We start from the raw sequence: 14,787 nt of genomic DNA, 5'->3' as shown, positions 1-14,787 counted from the left end.
CTAGTGTTTGTAAAAACCTACTAAGTTGCCTAGGGTACACAGTAAACGAAAATAAGTCAAAACTAGTGCCCTCACAAGACACAATATTCCTGGGTGCCAGCTTAAATACAATGGCCCAGATGGCTTATCTCACGCCAGACAAGCAAGGACAACTGACTCAATACTTCAAAATGATGGCAACAAAGACCCAACTCCCTGCAAGAAAAATTCTGCAGGCCTTGGGATTCATGGAATCTTGCATTCTACTAATACCATATGCAAAACTGCATATGAGGAAATTACAGTGGTACCTGAAAAGCATATGGACTCACAGCCACAGCTTGGAAACAATAATACCACTCATTCCCTGCCTTCAACAGGAGTTTCTATGGTGGGCTCAGGCATGTCACCTCAACAAGGGTCAGCCTTTCACCTTACCCACAGCCAGGCAAACAATAACAGATGCATCGGATTACACCTGGGAACACACATGGCAGGACAGTGTATTCAGGGCAAATGGTCTGCAGATCAAATGCATCTCCACATCAATCAAAAAGAGATGCTAGCTGTACAAAATGCCCTAACAGCTTTCAAGGACCTCCTACATCCAGGACAACTTCTAATAAAGACGGACAACACCACAGTGATGTGGTACATAAACAAACAAGGGGGGCACACATTCCTACCCCCTATGCAGGCAAGCAATGACCTTGTGGAACACAGCACTGACCTACCAAGTTCAACTACAAGCACAATTCCTGCCAGGAAAGAAAAATACATTGGCAGACGAACTAAGCAGAAATATCATGGACCCTCACGAGTGGAAACTAGATCCACAAGTATTCACAATGATAACTCAAAAATGGGGGACCCCAGACATAGATCTGTTTGCCTCCCCCCAAAACTACCATCTACGGAAATTTTGCACAAGGACATACCACACACTAGCTTGGAAAGTGGATGCCCTCTCATTCAGTTGGAAAACATTAACAGTGTATGCCTTTCCTCCACTGCCTCTTCTGGCAAAGGTGCTGCTAAAAGCCAGATTAGAGAGGCCACAAATGATACTCTTTGCTCCAGACTGGCCAAGCCAACACTGGTACCCAATATTAAGGAACATGGCTCAAGGCCCACCATGGATTTTACCTCAAATTCCTCACCTGCTGACTCAGCAAAACAATCAGATTCTACACAGCCAGCTCAAGACTTTAAATCTGGCTGCATGGCAGATTACCTAAACAACCACTCAACACTTCTCTCTAAAGCTGTTATGGATGTCATTCTGGAGGCCAGGAGACCCAGCACCAGGAAAACCTACTCAAACAAATGGAAAAGATTCTGTGCCTGGAACAAGGCTAAAGGCCAAAATCCTCTTGTCCCAAATATTCCTCAGATTCTGCAATATTTGACTGAGATGTTGCACAAAGGCCTTTCCTTTTCATCTGTTAAGATCCACGCTTCAGCTATTTCAGCTCATTACAACACGGCTCCTCCTATATTTTCACATCCATTACTAAGACAGTTCCTCAGGGGGGCTAAGAACATAAGACCGCCCCGGAGAGCACCAACAACAACTTGGGACCTCAATTTTTTTTTGGAAAAGTTTACACTACCGCCCTTCAAACCAGCTTTTACAGCCCATTTACAATTTTTATCATGGAAAACTGCCCTGCTGCTAGCAATAACTTCAGCACGAAGAGTCTCTGAGCTACAGGCCCTAATGGCAGTGGAGCCTTTCATCATTTTTCATCAAGACAGAGTTTCTTTACGAACTAACCCCTCCTTTATGCCAAAGGTGGTATCCAGTGTGGCTCTAAACCAAACCATTCATTTACCCACCTTTTATCCAAACCCCCAGAATAAAGGGGAAAGGCTCGTACACTCTTTGGACATTCACAGACAACTCTTTCTACTTGGATAAAACTAAGGCTTTCAGAAAATCTGACCAACTCTTTGTATCCTATGATGCAGGGTCACAAGGAAAGGCTATCTCAAATCAGACCATTTCAAAATGGATAGGACATTGTATCTGTTTCTGCTACACACACCATGGGAAACCTGTACCTGGTAGCATTAGGCCCCATTCCACCAGGGCTACAGCAACATCAGCAGCCTTCCTCAGAGGGGTACCAATCAAGGATATTTTGGAGGCTGCAACTTGGAGTTCAGTGCACACCTTCACCAAGCACTACCACTTACCTCTATACTCAAAAACTAGAGCTGGCTTTGCCACTGCAGTTCTGCAGGGCCTACTAGCTTCTCCAAACCTTGTTTAGTACCAACCGCCCAGCCTTAGCTTTGGGATTCAACCCAAGTGTGATGACTGCAGCAGTGTAACACGATGAACATAGTACAGTTTTGTACCTACCATAAATGTAGATGTTCGAGTGTTCACACTGCTGCAGTCCAGGTTACACTCCCACCATCCCCTCTTCTTACCTGGGTTTTATCTATACCTCCTTTTTATACAATCTATATGATGTATTTCTATATGGTGTATTTGCTTACAGCTGTAGCTATTGTTTTCTACTTATGTATTTTACTTAGGATTATGTATTGCCTTCCTATTTGGGGACACCTGACATCTGGGGCAAGAATAACTGAAGAAAATGGCGTTGGCTGCCTCTTTTATACCCCTGTTGCACTGACGTCAGGGAAGAAGTGACCGCAACTGACGCCGGACCAAGACTTTGGAACTCGGGCCGACTGCGGGACTGCCTGATGGCAGGATAACCCAAGTGTAATGACTGCAGCAGTGTGAACACTCTAACATCTACATTTATGGTAGGTACAAAACTGTACTTTTCCTCTCCATGGGATTTTCTCTTATCTGTGCTTAACCTGATCCCTTTCAAGGCAGTCTAGTGTCTTCTCCATGGGATTTTCTCGTTATCTGTGCTTAACCTGATCCCTTTCAAGGCAGTCTCTTCAGTGAACCTCAAGTTTCATCCTGGATAACTTTGTTTTTGATGGCTATCACTTTGCCTAGAAAAATATCTGAATTATAGGCCCTTTACATGTTAGATGTCATGTACAGTCTTCCATAAGGAAAGTTGTCTAAGAGCTAGCAATGAACCAAAATGTGTATATTCCATTTCTGTCCTAACCCTCAGGACAGAGGGCAAAGAATGGTACTGTATTGCTCTAACTAAAGAAATGGAGCAGAGAGAGATCAGTTTTCACATCTCTTTTGTCTATAAAGGAGGGTAAACCTGTTTCTATAAAAGTCTTGTACAAATGGCTAGCTAGTTGTGCAATTATAATAGTGGTTGTTGCTTTGATAGTATAATAATGGGATTATCTCAGTGACTGTAAACTAGGGAATAAAACAACCACTGAAGTGAAGTGAAGGTGCTTCGCGATGGGCCGGATTATGCCAACAACTGGTGTAAGGAAGGTTACCTCAAACTAAATCTCCAAAAATGCACTAATATATTTAGTGGACTTAGATTAAAGAAATAATTTCTCTTGCTACTTGGATACCATACCCTTTAAAAAGGACACTGTCATGAGAGATCTAGAAGTCCTTCTCCTTTGATCATGATGTCTCCAGTGTAGGTAGGAAATCTTTTTCTCAGTCCCAGTTAATAATCAAAGTCATCTCATCCAAAACCAAATAAATCTTTTTTCTACTGTGCTTATTTTTTTATCTGCTTCATTACTGAATATTTGATAAGTAGTTAGAAAAATGTATCTCAGGTGGGGAGATCTCAGAGTTTACTATCCAAAAATGTCAGTAGCCTCAAGGCCCTTAGTTATGCAGACTGATTGGCTGCCCTCTCTCTCTGTTGTCTTCTGTAGACTCCCCTGTGGTGATATGTTTAGTCTTTAGGGCCATGAAAGACCTCACCTCAATAGACTGGCTTCTCAAACACATGGACAGAGGACTTCACTCTCTATCAACTAATTTATAGGACATGGTGACACAATAGTTTCTTATGCCAGTTTACTTTCCACTTGTGGAATAAACTACATCTACATATTAAGCAAAGTAGTACCCTAGCTGCATTCAAGACTAACCAAAGCAATTAGATAGGAGCTCACAAATTCCCCCTGGGCCTGTCTTGTGTAACATTCCTTGAGGCAAGAGGTAGCTCCTGGAGCTAAGTGTTTTGGCTAGGCTGTTAATGGTCTGACAACTTATTGCCTAATATCTGCCTGTGAACATAGGTTCAACAGTGTATCTACCCAGTGCAATTGTGAAGCCACAATTTCAACTTCTGTTCATACCTTTTCCAAACACTATATGCTGTCTAGCATATCAGTTAGTATGTAGGGCAGGGTTTGCCACTATTGTGCTGCAAGACATTGTATAACAGCCCCTTCATCATGGGGACCCTACAGCTGAGTGACGTCTCCAGGCGTTTCTGCAGTTACCACCTACTGCGCCTCTAGGCGTCAAATATCGCCTGTTCATATTTGCATTAATAATTCCAAAGCCATGTTACATACAAAGTATCAGAAAATTTTATCTTGAAGCATACATGATGGCAAACAAAATTGTATCGATATATGACCTCTGTCAATGGGTATTTGTTAAAAATGTAAGGTGATAACTTCATTTTTTAAATGCTGAAGCCACACCCACCGGGAGTTAAAGGTACACACTCAAAAGAGCTCTCCTGGAGGGAATGAGTTAAGTTACTAATGATTTCTACTGCAGTAGTGGCCTGTGCGATGGACAAAATACTCGTGTTTGAGTAAATCAAAATGACAGCAGATATTTGAGGAGTTCACTGCTGTAGCATATGTTGCCTCCTCCATCCCTTTCATATATTCATTGTCCTCTGACGGTAGCAGGCAATCATTCTTATATATACATATACATACTTATATATATATATATATATATATATATATATATATATATATATATATATATATATATATTTTTTTTTTTTATATATATCTAATCTATTTTATATAAAATGTATCCTCACATCTATATAAAATACATGTTTATATATATATATATATATATATATATATGTGTGTGTGTGTGTATGAGAGCGCTACAGAATCCTGAAAGCTGAAAATACTGAAAACTCAAAATCCTGAAAACGTACAGAATACCAACACTTACTGTATTCCAGTACAAGTACATACAGAAACATATTACCCTTCAAATATATGCAAGGGGGCAAGACCCCCTGCACCACCATGTGGGGGGCTGCACTCCCACACCCCCTGCTACTTAAATATATCAACTCCAAGATTGCACTTCACTACACTAAATGCAGTCTTGGAGTTGATATATTTAAGTAGCATTATACTTGGAGAACAGTAATATAGTTTTTGTTTTATTTGTTTCTGTATGTACTTGTGCTGGAATATAGCAAGTGTTGATATCCTGTGTGTTTTCAGGATTTTGAGCTTTCAGGATTTTGAGCTTTCAGGATTTTGTAGCGCTCCTATATATATATATATATATATATATATATATATATATATATGTGTGTGTGTGTGTGTGTGTGTGTGTGTGTGTACACACACACTGATAAATGTATAAAAGTTAAATTGGGCCAGTAAAGAGCTTTAAAGTGGTGTGAGTTTTTCCTTTTAGCTCTGCATTACATCAAACTCCTTAGGCAGAGAAAGAGCTCAGCTCAGTCACAATGTCTACAAAGCTCTGGAATTTAGACATTGTGTTACTTTTACCTTTGCGAAGTTAAGAGTGTTTTCTGCATATGTATGTATGTTTGTGTAACTTTAAATGGGTTGGCAGTCCTACATTGCATAACATGTTGTTTTGGATATGTCTCTTGTAGGTTGATGAGAGAGACCTGAAGTACATCATAGAAATGGGGTTTACTAAAGAAGCAGCAAGGCAAGCATTGATGGATTATGGTGATTTAGAAGCAGCATTAAATTTTCTCCTCCACAGCACCAAGCAGAAAACACCCAGTGCTCCAGCATCAAGGGGTAATATTTTTCTAGCACCAGAAGATGCTATTACTCAAATGAAGTATATAGTTCTCAGAGTTTTGTATCATGTTATGAATGGAGCAGTTTCTACCTTTTATTTGTTGTAATGCATTAGTGTGTATATAGGAAGAATTTTATTATGTTTTATTATCACATTTGCCTTCTGTTGTAGGTGTAGAACAAGGGAACCAATTACCCTTTCTCATTATCTTTCTTTACCATCAATGTGTTTTTTTGTGACTTTTTAAGTCAAAGATGTGAAATATGATTAGTACACTGGAGGCAGAATTCACACACAAGTGCAGACAAGAATTGCTTAAACTCTTCAACAAAAGTTTAGATCTACAAAAAAGTGTCATACAGACACATATGTAGCTAAATATGTTAGGCTGTCTGTCAGATGAAGTGAATACCTATATCCGTAAAGACTTTCAAGAGGAAAGTAATAACATATGCTTCAACACAGAACCGTATCGCCTAACCTGTTTCCTTTCCGAATTTCTTCTCTGTCAAGATTCACTGAAGATTGACCTACTTCCAAGATGGCTGCACATTGAGTAACAGCTTATTTTAGCTGTCCCAGTGTGAAAACAGAAACTCAGCAGAGAAGGCCAGTATACTTGTATTTATGGGTAAATTTCATTAACTGGCTAGTAAGTGCATTGCCTGGATGACAGGAATAAAAAATATAGAAGACATGGGAAAAAAATCAGCTACAAAAAGTGAGGAAGAAACACTGACTGGGGAAAGTTCTGCAGCTGTTCAGCAACAAGCAATGCAACCTTCAGACATGACTTCAGTAACCTACAGGAAAATACAAGACAACTACATACAGAACTTGTTAAAATAAACAAATCACTGATGGAATATATTAACACAAACAAAAGGCTGGAAAAATTGGAAGAAACTTTAAACAGCTATTCAGATGAGATGATAAAGCTTCAAAAATCAGAGGTTGAAATAAAGAAAATGCTGACTGAATATGAGAGTTCAGGAAGAGATGTTTCAAAATATAATAGAATTAGAGGACAGAGCACGTAGGGAAAACCTGAGATTTTCAGCTATACTAGAGAAGATGGAAGGAACAGACTGCATTCATTTTATGAACGCACAAGTTAGCAACTGGACTGGTATTCCACAGCAGGAATTGTTAGTTGAAAGGGCGCATTGGGTTTATTCTCCAAACGTGGCTGTAAGAAAGCAGCCTAGACCTTTAACAGTAAAGATACAATCCTACCAGTAGAAGGAGTTGATTTTGACAAAATGGTGGTAGAAGGGCAAAGTACTAAAAGTGGGCGATGGCAGAGTATTTGTGGAGAATGATTACTCTCTTCTGTTCTGTCTGGTGTACAGATTTATTCCATTATTCAGGGTATGTTGAGATGCACGTGAGAGATTTAAACTGCTGTACCCAACTGTCTTCAAGGTATTCTTCCCAGGAGGGACAAAATCATTTTTTGATGAAGTACATGCTAAGGAGGAAATACAAAAGTTTGTCCAACAAAAGGTGAGCTGTGAAACAGAAGGAAATTCTGCTTCTTGTCCTTCTGGTAATAAAGACCACCGAGGGACTGTACTGTGAAAGCTTGTCAAATATTTCAGTGGAAAATGTTTGAGAAAAAGAAGGGAGCAGGAGAGATGACTAGAAGAATCGAGAGTAAGTTGGAAATGAAGCAGAGACAGGATTTCAGAGATGAACAGTAATAAAACCAGTAACAATATGGGATTACAATACAATAATTATATTTGTGAAATATGACAGAACAAGAAAATCTGGAAATATTGGACTTTTTCAGAATTTGTTGCACTTGTGGGGACTCTGAAGCATATGCCCTACTTCATGTCATTAATGTTCAGAAAAGTGCTTTGTGGAGGGGAAGAGGAGAGAATAAGTTAATTGTAAGTAAAGATTTTTTTCGTAAATAGTAGCAATTGTGTGGCATTTATTTTTTTAGATGCTGTACATTTTTGCAGGTATTTTTAAGTGTAATGGGGATTGTAAACAGGCACTGCTGTTCGTTTTCTTTTCTTTCTCCCCTCTCTCTCTTCTTGTTCATATTTAAGAAATGTAGGCACTGCAATGTATATAAAAAAGCATGGTTAAAAAGCATGATAAAAGAAATATTAATGTGCTTTTTCTCATTCTTGCATGGAGAAATAACTGGATTAAAGACCTTAGATTGATTTAGTAACAAATTTTAAGAGAGCACAAGTAAATGAAAAAGAACACTTAATTTTATATGGCTTTTTTCTAGCAAATACATGTATGCTCAGTAGCAATTCTGTAGCTGGTCGTCATGTTTCCATGGAAACACTCTGATAAAGAGAACCTGGCTGCCTGGTTCTCATGTCTGCATGGACACAGCCTGATAAAGAGAAACTGGCTACAGTCTAGTGGAGAGTGATTGGCTGAGGAAGAAAAGAAAAATTGGCTAGGAGTTTATCTCTGAAGGCATTCAGGGGTTTTCCCAAAATAGATACTGTTCTCCTGTAGCATTCAGGGGCTTTCCCAAGGTAGTTAATGTTCTCTGAAACAATTCAGGGGGTTTTCCCAGCTGGGAGCGCTATAAAGATAAGGCAAAACCAGTGAACACTTGGTAGAAGCACAGGCTCCGCTACAGGTCTTAGCATGGATGACCTATCTTTTAGGTTAATTCATGTCTGTGAGTGTGTTGTCAGTTTGGGACTTTTGTTCCTATTGTGAGGGTAAAACATCAGTATTTGAAGGTGTACATTGTTTTGTGTGTTAGTATTAAGTTAATAAGTTTTAGGGGGTATTGAGGGAGTGTTGATTTTTTTTTTTTGTTTGTTTGAGAGCATTCAATAAAATAAAAAGTTTTATAAGATGTGACATAGGCTGAAATGCATATGACAAAAAGTTCAACCTGCCAAATGGTGCATTCATGTAACACAAAAGCAGAACTAGACATTTAACAAAAGTGTTATACGTAAAAAGATGGGAATTTATTATAATGAACGCTAGAGCACAGAAACTTATAGCAGCAACTCAGGCAACAGAAAGTAGAAAGGGCTGTCGCCAAACTTAGGAAGCCTATAGCAAAGAAGGTAACAAGAGATCCTGTATATGTATTAGAAATATTTTGGAAATTCTATGAGAGTCTCTATAAAGCAGAGAAATATGAAAATCAAGAAAAGGTACAAATGGAAAAGTTTATGGAAGAATTAAATATGCCAGGATTGGAGGTAGATGAGGCTCAGTTACTAGCTGTTAGGACAGGAGGAAATGAAATAAAATTGTGAAGTATAACCAATCATCAGGAAAGTCCCCAGGAATAAATGGTATTTCTGTGGAAGTTTGGAAGCTAGGAGGAAAAAAAATTGATAAAGATCTGGAAGGTTTTGTTTAGCAGTATCTTAAGAGGAGGAGAAGTACTGCCATCCTGGAAGAAACCAGTGGTAGCTGTAATACCTAAAGAGAGTAAAGATCCATCAGAACCAGCTTCATACAGGCCCATTTCTGTACTAAACAATGATTATAAAGTGTTCATGTCTATAATGCCTAAACGAATGGCAAAAGTAATTCCAAAACTGATAGATATGGATCAGTGTGGTTTTGTGGAGAGGAGGCAAACATTTGACAACATTAACAGAACATCGATGATCCAGAGGGTAGCAGAATGTAAGGAAATACCATTGTTGTTAGTGGGTCTTGATGCAGAGAAAGCATTTGACAGAGTAAGCAGGGACTTTATTAGCAGGGCAATGGAAGCATTTGCATTTCCTGAAAAAAAATAAGGCTGATTAGGAGAATATATGAGGGATCAGAGGCAAAAATTAAAACGGGTGGGGTTCTCTCAGATAATTTCTGCTTGAGCAAAGGAACTGGGCAGGGGTGTCTTCTTTCCCCTTTATTATTTGTATTATATTTAGAACCATTGGCAAAGAAAATAAGGGACTTAGAAATTCAAGGATATAATAGGTATAGTAGTCAAGAAAATATTGGCCTTATTTGCAGATAATATTTTGTACCTGACAAAACCAGACAAAAGACATTTCAGTGTTGTGGGACATTTTCAGACAGTTTCAGATCTTTTCGAGATATAAAACTAATGAAGCTGAAACAAAGGTCGTAGCGGTAAATTATGTACCCATACATGAACTGGTTCAGGAATACCCATATTTATGGGGACATGATAAAATGAAATGGTTAGGCATATGGATTAAAAATTATTCTAGTGTGGCAGCCAATGATGTATGGGAAGATTCTAAATGAAAGATAATACAAAAACTGAGAAAATGGAAGCTTTGTTAGATACAATCAGAATGTTTTTAGCCCTTTTAGTCTTATACACAGGTCAGGCAAATTTTTATCAACCTGAGGAGAAGTTGTGGGTAGCAATTAAGGAGTGGAAGGACTTGATCTTGGAGGGAAAGATGGCAAGAGTCAAGTGGGATAAGATGATTCTTCCAGTAGAACAGGACGGATTGGGATTACTCAATTTGAAGGGGTATTTAAGAGTTACGCTGTTCATAGGTTCATAGGTTCATACTAGGCTATCTGCCCGAGGGCATTTACAAGCCTAGCCCATAGTTTTTTAGTATGGGGAACTATACCCATTATTTTGCTGTGCCTCTGTCGAGCAGTGACACTGAGGTAATCCCTGGGGTATATCTGCGATCTCCCATCCATTGGTCAAGATTTCTCTTGAACAAGGCCAGCGAGGTGCTCTGCCTCACATATACCGGGATTTTATTCCACAGCATAAGGAGTCTTTGGGTGATGAATCTATCCCTCCAGCATCTAGATTTTTGAGGTGAAGCATATTCATCAAATCTGGGTTTTGACATGCCTGTGTATGTTAGCAAAAGGTCACTCTGGAGCAGCGGTGGCGACTGAATAGAGCTGGAGTTCTTGGACAGATGTTTGAGACCCTTTATCCTTTTGTGAGGAACTTTGTGTCGGGTCAGATACATTCGAATGGGGCATTGTACTCAATCATTGGTCTGATGAGTGATGAGTATAGGGAGACTATGACCTCCCTTGATCTAGATGAGAATCCTTCATGATAAGGTGGGCAATGTAGAAGGTCTTCCTAACTACTTTAGCTACATGGGTGTCGAATGACAGACTACTATCAACCTGGGTCCCCAGGTCCCTGATAACTTCTTCTGTGCTCAGTGGATTGCCACCTATTTGGTAGCTAGGGTAACCTTGTTTTCCCGAAGGGTATGACTATGCATTTTTGGCATTTAACTTTAGGCCATGGCTCTGGCACCAGTTATCCGTTTCTGTGAGACCCTTCTGAAGGATATCTGTGTCAGATGTAGTTTGCAGTCATCTGCAAACTTTGTCAGCCATAACCCTCCTGTGTTTGCTTGTACTTGGAAAAGTAGATGCCAAACAAGAGTGGCCCAGGACTGAGCCCTGTGGTACACCACTTGTGACAGGCTTTGAGTCTGACATGGCGCCAGCAACTCTGACCCTGTGGGTTCTGTCACTCAGCCAGTTTGCAACCCATCTTGTGATGTATGGGTTAACATTTAAGCTGATGAGTTTTTCAATGATACCCGAGTGGGGTATTGTAGATCGAGGTAGGCTGTATGAACTGCCTTTCCCTCGTCAATGGCTTTGGTGACTGTTTGAAAAAGTCAACCAAGTTTAGAAGGCATGATCTGCCTTTGACAAAGCCAAACTGGGATGGATCCAAAGTCTGCAAATTCCCTATGTCTTTATTTATGAGGTCCATTATGATCCTCTCCATGGCTTTGCAGATAAGGCTTGTCAAGCTAATGGGTCGGTGGAGGCACCACCTTTGTGAAGTGGGACCACAGTTGCAGTGTGCCACTCCTGGAGTGCAGTATCCAGAGGTAAGACTATGATTAAACAGCTGTCCTAGCTGTGGGTTTAATACACCATCTGGTCCCATGGATGCTGTGTTTTGCTTAGATGTTTGGGGGGCTGCAAACAAGACTGTACCTATACATAACACAAGCAGAAAACTATAATTCAAAGTGGAAAGGGGGGATGATGAAATACGAGAGAAGCTCAAGAAGCAAGGAGAGACTGGGATTTTGGATGCAGGCCTTTAAGGAGAATAACAGTAATCATGCAGTATATTATATCCATAAAGTAGCGGAAGGTATTCTAAGAACTAAACCAACACTGGAATGGAGAAAGGAGATTCTGCCGATAGGGATAACTGCACTGAGGGATACAAACAGTAGACAAGAGGGGAACAGAATTTATTGGAGAAAACTGGCAAAGGAGCCAAGGTATTGGGAGCAAATAACTAGAGGGGGAAAGATGATAGAATGGGAAAATACAAAGAATGTATTTGGACTACAGGTTAGAGTTTGCCTTTCCTATCAGAGACTGATATCAGAGTGTAGGCAAAGAGAAAGAAATAGGGGGTCCTGAATGAAAGACCAGCACTGGCAGAGGTTTTAATCGAGTCTAGAACAGAAACTGCCATTAAAAAGGAATAATTAATAGAGTATGTAAAATTTTATATGACAACTATAAGAATCAGTCAGAGGAGATTAGAAAAGATTGGGAAGAGAGATTGAATAAGCAATTCACAGAGATACCATGGGAGGATATATGTATGTCTCCCAAATATGCAACAAAGTCAAGAATATTTAGGATTTCTGCCTGGAAATGTTTACATAGATATGTGTATATCCCAAGTAAACTCCAGAGAATTTTTCCTCAGGCAGACAGCAAGCGTTGGAGGTGTGAAGGGGAAGAAAGAGGTAACTGGGAATATATTTTCTGGGAGTGCATTGAGTTGGCGGACTTTAAGGATTCCCTGTGAGATGCACTGCTGGGGATGCAGGGTGGGCAGATAGTTCTGATTTTTCTGAGCTGTGATACACAATCTGAATTGCCTGGACATGGTAAGGCCTTGCTGTGTCTAATATTGGTGGCCACCAAAACAGCCATTACTAGAAAATGGAAATCAAAATCTAAACCATCTATACTGGAAGTAGTGAATATAGTAACAGAGATAAAACAATTGGAATTGAGATCTTTAGAAAAGGGTAGGAGTAGACTACATAGGAAAAAATGGGAATTGTGGAAACAATACATACAAGGGAGGAATGAGGTCTAAAAGGCGGCAGGACTTAAATGGGCTATGTAATGTTTGAGTAAGAAAGATCTGGTAGATTATAACTCATGTATAATATTTGCAACTGGGAGTGAGTATGGTTTGCGATGTAAAATACTTGCAACGATTATTGTGTCAGTGTGATTTATTTTCATTTATATAAATGTATGATTGTCTGTGCAGTAAGTGATGGTTTATTAAAGATGTTTCTTGTTTAAAAAAAGGTGGGAATCATTTATGTAATATTGCTTAGGTTATATGATATATAGCAGTATATGTGAAGTATAATGTTTGTTATGCTAATATAGTTTGATTACTTTTATATGAAGGTAAATTTGTCTGTATCACAAGTGATAATTCAATAAAGGTGTTTGAGAAAAAAAAGATTCACTGAAGATTGGTCCACTTTAGAAGGTAATGTATATTTTGTACATTACACTCTACTTGTTCACTGGAGTACAGATGCACCTTTTTTTCTGTATAATTAATCCAAACTGGTCTTCTATTGCTTCCATATCTGTATTTTTTGTTTGTGAAATATTTTGTATTTCAGCTGGGCTGAGCATAAAATTAGTCAGTACTGATCAGTGCACTATCCCAGTAAACAGATATCAATCAATTAGTCAATCATTCAATGAATAAATAAACATGTGGTAATGCTTAAAATTGCGGAAACAAGCAGCTTTGTATATAGTTCAGAAATAAGTGTTGGTTGTGATTATTTTTAGAGGATATCTTTGGAAATACGTTTTTTTTTTTACTCATTAACCTTGACAAATGACCTTGTTGCACCTATCCACTTGTCATGCTTCAATAGGGTCTAATCCTTGATAGAAAAGAGAGTAGCATCCCACGTACTTTTTACATCAGTCTTTAGTCTGCACACTTGTATACACATCACCATTTCCCCAGCCCACCCAGCAAATTTTAGATCTGAATAATTGTTAATTAAGTTTCACAGTATCTTTTAGAATGTACTAAGAATTCATTATGCAGTACTGACCTTAAAGTTTTGCATTGTGAACTCAGCTTTTTTGCACCCTTTCAACTGAAATCACACATTTCTTTTTAAACATTGATCACTGTCGGTCTTCATTAATTGTCAACAAATTAATAGTATTTTTATTTTTTGTGACTGCCCAGTCCATGATAACTAAACTCCACCCCCTTCACTATGAGTACTATAATAAGACAAATCTAAATATTGGTATTTTTTGTAAGCTTTCATTTATTTACACCTCTGCATCAGAATGTGCATGCATTGTGTGTGTGTGTGTGTGTGTATAGAGTGAAAGAGATTTGTGTGTGTGCAGTCTGGTCTTAAAATGATTCGTAAATTAAATATTTTCTAAAAATAAATAAATAAATAATGGCTGGAGTTATGATCATATTTCTTGCATATTTTTGCAACATCTTTATTAAGTCGGCACATTTTAAATAGTCATGTGAGTATACATATGTGAATAGAAAAGAAAAACTGTAATAACATTTTCTATTGTTATGCACTGTACGTTTTCTTTTTAACAATTTTCATTCATTCCAACATTACATAAATTGTTCAATTCCTACCTTTCCTTAAACCTCACTCCTCATCCTGACACAGTATTCAGCATTATTTGTGTGTATTGCCCTCCATTACATTTATTTCTATGAAATTTGCTCTTTCCTTTTTCTAAAGATCTCGCCTCCAGTTCTTTTGTTTCATTTACAATAGTCTGTACTTCTATTGCAGATGGTTTAGATTTTGATTTCCTTTTTCTAGTAATTGCTTTTTTTGGTAGCCAAAAGCACTAAACTTAGCTTCTTACAGTGT

The 14,787-nt window shown here is 38.7% G+C and overlaps 1 protein-coding gene across 2 annotated transcripts in view; it reads left to right on the top strand.

The window, feature by feature from the left end:
* TDRD3 (tudor domain containing 3) overlaps positions 1-14,787 on the top strand; it is a 1,563,842-nt gene that overhangs the window by 964,695 nt on the left and 584,360 nt on the right. For both annotated transcript variants that reach the window (XM_044072885.1, XM_044072886.1), the window contains exon 9: positions 5,748-5,901. In XM_044072885.1, the coding sequence (XP_043928820.1) occupies positions 5,748-5,901 (154 nt within the window). The remainder of the gene's footprint in view (positions 1-5,747; positions 5,902-14,787) is intronic.

The sequence above is a fragment of the Protopterus annectens genome, chromosome 5.part1 (genome assembly GCF_019279795.1).
Source record: "Protopterus annectens isolate FY-2018-M chromosome 5.part1, PAN1.0, whole genome shotgun sequence".
In the NCBI taxonomy this organism is placed as follows: Eukaryota; Metazoa; Chordata; order Ceratodontiformes; family Protopteridae; genus Protopterus; species Protopterus annectens.
Note: the sequence above shows the minus strand (reverse complement) of the source record. Positions and strands in the feature narration are given on the sequence as shown.